A 7608-nucleotide genomic window follows, 5' to 3' on the forward strand; every position below is an offset into this window, starting at 1 on the left:
TGGTTTTTCGCTTGCAGCGAAAAACCACTTCTTGAGATTTGCATACAACTTATGTTTTCGCATAAGTGTAAGAACCTGACGAACGTGAGTTTTATGAACTTCCACGTCCTTCTTTCCGTCAACCGTCCGGCTATGGACAAATTCATCGTCAAAGTAGGTGCGAATTCTCACACTTGTCTCAGCAGATTCGTTCCGCATTTGTTGAATGTTGCAGGGGCGTTAATAAGCCCCTGTGACATTACTAGCCATTCCTAGAGCATCCCACTGGGAGTGCTCACTCCTGTGTACGGGATATCCCGTTCACGCATAAGGATCTGATAAAATTCATGCATCAGATCCATAGACGATAAGATGATACTCTTAGACATACCATTTATGATTTCATTTTTTCTGGGTACCGGCGTTGGAGCCAGTACCGTTGCAGCAATCATTTTATTGAATGTGTGCACTATCCGCCACCCTCCTGTGGCCTTTCGCACACTGAAAGTCGGAGAGCTATGGTCGACTTCCTTACATTGCCCGCTTTAAATCGATCAATAAAGAATTTATCGATCGCAAGTACTTGTTCACGAGGCAGTGGATACTGCTTCATGATACAGTAGTTCGAGCCCGGTTTGTGCTCGATCTCATGTCGAGTGCCTTTATTCTTAGGCAACTCGCATGGAAGTGCTTCAGGAAATACATCCCTGAATTCAATTAAATTCTCGTATGCAGGATTTATCTTAAGTGACTTTCAGGATTGAGTAGTATATCTCTCAATCCGAGTCTTCACATCGAGGACACTTTCGTCTGTTGATGAGCTGCTGAGAATTCGTTCGTTCCCTGCAAAACATACCGCTTACCGAATATGGTTACGTAATCGTCTTCTTTGAGGAGTACTCAGATCTTCTTGATTTTACCACCATGCAGATCTCTCAAGAACCGTTTAGGTTCTAGGGTTGGTAATTGAGTTATCTCCGATGTTAACTTTGGAGGCGCATACAGATCAAGAGTCTAAGCACCTACTCTTGATCCGTCATCAACCAAGACATCCAATGTCTCGGTTGCTTCCTGGGATCCATTCCACAGGCTGCCTACTCGACCTAGGATCATCGTGTTGTCCCTTTTTGGCAACCGGTAACTTCTTTGGATGTTACCCGCTAGGCGTACATTCATGTCTCAATTCACTCGACTTATTCGAGTGTTGGACCTTCGGCGTTTCCTGTGCATTCGCATAGCCGCCAGCAGCTGACCTCACAGTGTGATTAGTAATCACACTGTGATCGTGTGCAGTCGTACTAAGACCGTACCACAAGTGAGGCCTTCGCACTCACTCGTCGTACATCCACACGCTTGTGGACATTCCAAGACGTTTATCAGATGACCATCCGATGAACAAGTGGCAATCATCTTTACGGATCAATGCTGCCAGCTGATTCTTGGCTCATACTTTCGAGCCAAGGTAAACCTAGGATGACGTCAAATTTTCATCCAATCCAGTACGATGAAATCATCATCCTACTGTAAATTATCCAACGTGTAGTGAAATCTCACTAAGGCAAAAGATCCGTGGGCCAAGCCAATGTTAGCAACGTGGACGCGTTTCATCACTGTTGTCGATGCGCCTATCGCTAGACGCACCGTCATCCGTATGTCGCGTTCAACGTATTTGAGCCTACGACCCTCTAGCTACTGACGACGATAAAGTTTTTCGACGCCACTAGAGCTCTAAGTGACATTTTTTGTCACTTTTACCTTCAAGGTGATGAGGGATACGACATCGCCAGGTGCAGAGACACATATTGATTGTGTGTCTGGAGCAACTTTTGTCAAGAGATTTGCAAATTCTCTTGAGGTTGCTGGATCAGTAGGGGTTGCGCCGCTACTGATCCCAACTGTTTTCTGGCGGTCCGCCTCGCTGTTGCGATTTCGCAACAACATCGGACCCGAAACCGTTGCCCTTTCTGGCATTGTGTCCATAAGTACGTTCAGTACCTCTCGGTACTGGGCGTGGAGAACTGCACTTGTGAGCGTAGCGTCCTAACTTTTGGCAGCGATTGCATTTCTGCAATCGCTAATTGTTCGAAAAGCAAGGTTTCTCGCTTTCGACGTAAGAGAGGTCCATCGGTTCTGGACATCCAAGCCCGTGCCATCTAGAAGGACGATATGATGACGAACTAGCTTAAGCGTCTCAAGCTAAAGTGATATTGCTTCTTCAAGCGTATCCAGAACCAAGCGGAACAGGTGTGTTTTTACGGGACCATCCGTAAGACCTTGCATGAACACCGTAATCAACGTGTGTTCATGAACTGGGTTGTTCGTGACACAACTCGCTAAGAGTCGTGTGTGCTGGGAATAAGAGTGAACATCACGCTTGCCTTGCTTGAGTTTCAGAAGCTCTGATCGAGCGCTGAACTCAGCCCTAGGCAGTTCAAACGTCTGTCTGTGCCGGGCTCAAAAACCCTCTAGCGACCCAAAGACATCAGCGCGAGGAATGACAATAGAGTTCACGCTAAACGAGTGCGTCGTACAGCGAGGTGGGACACCAGTTGCCACTGGAAGGAAATAGGGCTTCCTGAAGTACCTTATCGTTACTTGAAGCCTAGGGCCCAAGTTTGGGGACCTGCCAAATTTGCCTTAGCAAATGCGACTTGCATTTGCTCGTCAACAATGTGACGAGCCGTTATGGCATTGTCCAACTCGACCAGCCATCTTAATAGGGAGTTTTCTTCGACTCCCCTATACTTAGAGCTGTCTATCTTTTAAGGTTTCGAGACGACTCGTAAGCGTCAACTCAGGTACAGGGGTCTGTACCTGTTGTAACATTAACAATTCTACCTGTTGAGAGCCTTGCTGATTAAACAAGGCTACCTTCTCCTTCGCTTCGTCAAGTTCATTTTGTATGAACTTGGCGATGGCAGAATGGAGGGCATCTCTATCCAAACCGGACAGCATGGTCAATATGGCATCATTCCCTACGGTTGACTTCATTCGTTCGACCGCATCCCTTTCTATGTCACTTAGAAAGGAGTAGCTATCACGCGAAGCGTGATGCGTATTTCCATCATCATCTTACATGTCCGTGTTGGATACTAGAACTGTGGTCCTTGGAGGGAGTTCAAAGTGCTACCAGCTGTAACGGGGCACTGCCGACTTTTACTGCTTCAGTACAAGTCCACTTCGCACTGCTTCAGTGCGAGTGGTGCCTCACGTCACTTCACGTACACTAGTACGTGCAGAGAAAGACTTTCTTTAAAACACTTGCTTTCAAGAGGGTTAAAAGTAAACTGTATTTCATAAGTTAAGTTCTTCTGTTTCTATCTATTTAATACTAACTTTATTATATACTAATATAAAGCATGTAATAAAGTCTTACCTGTCTCTCTCTTTGCGCGCGTCCAGTGCTGACTGGACCGCGGAGCAAGTAGATATCATGGCCTTTATTTACCAATGGATAAGCTTTCCAAATATTACTATATAAGATAATATTCTCCAAATATTCTCTACCTCTTAGATAATATATTAATTAATAGCCTTTAAGTGTTAATTCCACGTAACGAAACACCCCGTTCCACAGTCGTGAATCGCTTACGTGGCCCTGGTGCAATTTTAATTATGGCTAATCATAATAGCACGAACACACGTTAAGCGGCTCCAATCACGAGGTAAAAGATGTGATTTATTTTCTAATCTTTACCGAGTCTTTATTCACTAAATATTTCTCATGGTTCGATTGTATCTCGCAGTGCTGGCAACTTTCCTCGCTCAAGGCAACAGCCCACTAACTTTAGCTGCCTTCCAACAAGTGCCAGCTGATGCCGAATTGTTAGCTCCTGAACAGGAAGGTGGTTCTCTATCGAGAAGATTACGAGTTCACGATGAAACAAGTGCTGACGAAAGTGAGCGAGGAGGAGTCAGCAGTTTGCTAGCAAAACTAAACGCATCTAGTAAGCCAAAACTGGAAGACATATTGGCGTCTGCAAAGTTAAAGGTAGGTCTCGATCATATACTAAAATTTTATCTCTTCAGGTTAGAAGATCTGGAGAAACAGATTGTAAAATACAACAAATACTTGCCGAAAGACAAGCAATTATCATTGTATAAGCTACTGAGAGAACATCAAAGCATCCCCAACATAGCAACGGCGCTATACGCCGCTAAAGTGCACATTGGCGACGAGTTGCCACCACTAATTGCTCGTCTATGGGAGGATTTTCGGAACGAATGGAAAGGAATCGACGGAGGCATACAGAAGCTTGCAAACGAACTTGACATGGTCGCTGATGGTAAAGAAGCCATTCTTAATGGAAAGGTTGCGGTATTGCGGGACTATATTGCGTCATTCTCGAAAGAGAATGAAGTCGATACCATATTGCGCGAGCAATTGACGATCGTGTTTGGTGGTGAGAAGAACTTGGTGTCTATTCTTGCGAAACTTTATTCATCGGCACTTGGTAATCGCTCTGCATTCCTTGAAATCAAACCGGCTTTGCCAATTATTGAAAGCATTCAATTATCTGTCTTTGACAAGTGGCTGAAGGAGGGCTTGTCGCTGAACCAAGTCTGGTCCCTTATAGTGTCCGGTAGAAACAAGGGCCAAGATCTTTCGATTGGGGAATATTCGGTGTTTAAAGCGTACGCAAACGCCTTTTTAGATCGTCAAATGACTCTCAAATCAGACAAATTTGTGCTCTATAGCGTGAACGACATCTCGGCGGCACCCGAAGCGACTTTTCTCGATTATTACGATTTGGTTTTGGATATGAGCCTTTCGGATGGCGAACGTTTATTTTTTCTATTGGATCGGGTCGGAGCTTCCTCATTTGTATTTGAGCCCGATTTCTATCGAAAACTTCAAGGATTTGATAAAATCGGTGACCTTCCTGGTTTGATTACTGAAGCTATTGCGGCAAAAGAGAAAACGTTCAAGTTACTTAATACAAACGGTGAGGCCATCAAGACTGCAAAAAAACGTGGAACTTTCGATGTAGTTACGCCGGAAGCTAAGAAGATCAAACATCTTCAAAATAAGTGGAAGCAAGACATGTCGTTTTTACTAAAAGCCAAGCACGTGGCAAGCAGCGCTAAGGCGCGTAGCTCTGGTCTCAAGTATTGAGGCAATCGATCACATACTTAAAATTAGAGGCATAATTCAAATGGACCTACGGATTGTTTTAGGATTTTCGCTGCCGAGTAGTAAGAAAAAAACACATATTCGAATACAAAGCTATTGGGCACAATTTTGGGACAATGTCTATAGGGAGCTTTCTAGCTTCTTTGATTTATAAGTTTTATAAAAGTGGCCGAGAGTCGTGCACATACTTTAAATTTGATGAGAATCAATGACGCGTCGGTATACTCTAACCAATTCAAATACAAGCGTTATTTATCCTTAAGAAATATATTTTTGTCTTCATGGGTAATTTATCAACACCAGTATCCGTCATTGGTGTGTATCACACTATTCATGAAGCGCTTCAAGATCATGTGCATCATATGAATAGTGTGTAACACATTATTAAGGAATACACACTATTCATAGGATAATATGAATAGTGTAACGGGACGTATCGTTAAATGAAATTAACACTTAAAGATTGTTAATGAATATATTATCTAAAAGGTAGATAATATTTAGAGGATATTACTTTATATAGTAATGTTCAGAAATCTTATCCATAAATAGGTATAGGCCATTATATCTATTTATGCCGCAGACTAATCAACTGAAGATGTAATTAAAAGAAAGAGACAGATAAGATAATATAATATAAGATTTCAATTGCATGTTAAGTATTAATTTATAATTAAGTTAGCGTTAACAGAATGAAAGAAGAGATACTTAATTCTATTAAACCAGTTTTCATTTAATCCTCTTTAAGCTAGTTGCCTTGAAAAGAGTCTTCCTCTGCACGTACTAGTGTTCGTCTCGCAACTGAAGCAGTGCGAAGTGGACTTGTACTGCAGCAGTACAAGTCGTAGTGCCCCGTTACACCTATATGCACTTTGAAGTCCATCCAAGGACCACATTTCCTTCATCTAACTTGGACATGGTAGATGATAGTGGGAATACGCATCACATTTCGCGTGAAAGCTAGCTACTCCTTCTAAGTGAGATAGAAAGGAGTGCGGTCGAACGAATGAGTTCGACCGTAGGAAACGATGCCATCTTGGCAATGATGTCCAATTTGGACAGAGATGCCCTCCATTCAGCCATCGCCAAGTTCATACAACTTGAACTTGACGAGATGAAGGAGAAGGCAGCCTTGTTGAATCAGCAAGGCTCTCAACAGGCAATACTGTTGAGGTTACAACAGGTACAGACCCCTGCACCAGGGATGACGCATACGCGTCGTCCTGGAAACTTAAAGATTGACATCTCTAAGTATAAGGGAGTTGAAAAAGACTCCCTCTTGAGATGGATTGTCGAGTTTGACGATTCTGAATTTATTAGAAATTCATTTCCCTTATTTAATATTGCTACTAACCTTGTTACCATAATTTTTTAAATTTATTTATTTTATTTAAACTTTTTTTGTTTATATTTTTTAATTTTTTATAAAAAAAATATTTTTTTAATATTTCTTACTATGAAATTATTTAGAAATAAAATTTCTAGCCATAAGGGCACGTCACGTCTTGACGAGCAATTGCAAGTCGCATTCGCTCAATCAAATTTGGCAAGTCGTGCCAAAACTTGGGCATTGGGTCTTATGTTGTGCGACCCATATGTCTTTGGGTGGCTAGAGACTTTTAAAGCCTGAATCAAACAGACTTTTAAACCGCCATGGGCTGAGTTTAGAGCTCGATCAGAGCTCCTGAAACTCAGGCAAGGCAAGCGCGATGTTCACGCACATGCCCAGCATATACAACTCTCAGCAAGTTGTATCACGAGCAATCCAGTTCATGAACACACGTTGGATATGGTATTCATGCAAGATCTTACGAATGGTTCTGTGAAGATTCATCTGTTCCGCTTGGAATTGAATACGCTTGAAGAAACAATATCCGTTGCGAGACATGAGGACTTTAGCTTAAGACAGGCTCAAACTAGTTTGTCATTGTATCGTTCTCCAAGACCACACGAACTTGGAGGCCCAGAACCTTTGGACGTCTCGTATGTCGAAAGCGAGATACCTCGCTTTTCGAGCAAATGCAATCGCTGTTATAAGTTAGGTCAATACGATCATGAGTTTAGTGCCCCACGCCCAGTACCGAGAGGTACTGAACATACTTATCGGCACAATGCCAGAAAGGGCAACGGTCGCGGGTCCGGTATTGTTGCAAAATTGCAACAGCGAGGCGGACCGCCAGAAAACGGTCGGGGTCATTAGAAGCGTGACCCTACTGATCCAGCAACCCCAACAGAATTTGAAAAAATCTCTTGACGAAATCTGCTCCAGACACACATTAATTATGAGTCTCTACACCTGGCGATGAGGTATCCCTTATCACATTGAAGTTGAAAGTGACAAATGATTTGTAACTCAGATTCCTAGTGGACTGCGGAGCGTCGAATAACTTTTTTCGTCGCCAGTCACTAGAGGGTTGTAGGATCAAATATGTTGAGCGCGACATCCCTCCAACGAGGATGACGGTGCGTCTAGCGACAGGCGCATCGATAACAGT

The 7608-nt window shown here is 43.0% G+C and overlaps 1 protein-coding gene across 1 annotated transcript; it reads left to right on the forward strand.

Moving 5' to 3' along the window:
- Window positions 1–3703: 3703 nt before the first annotated feature.
- CCR75_004761 (uncharacterized protein) lies at window positions 3704–5095 on the forward strand (the record flags this gene model as incomplete). The annotated part of the gene is made up of 2 exons (XM_067962847.1): window positions 3704–3963; window positions 4009–5095. The coding sequence occupies 2 exons, from the start codon at window positions 3704–3706 to the stop codon at window positions 5093–5095; spliced, it is 1347 nt and encodes a 448-aa protein (XP_067817755.1).
- Window positions 5096–7608: the final 2513 nt, after the last annotated feature.

The sequence above is a fragment of the Bremia lactucae genome, linkage group LG11 (genome assembly GCF_004359215.1).
Source record: "Bremia lactucae strain SF5 linkage group LG11, whole genome shotgun sequence".
Lineage (NCBI taxonomy): Eukaryota > Oomycota > Peronosporomycetes > Peronosporales > Peronosporaceae > Bremia > Bremia lactucae.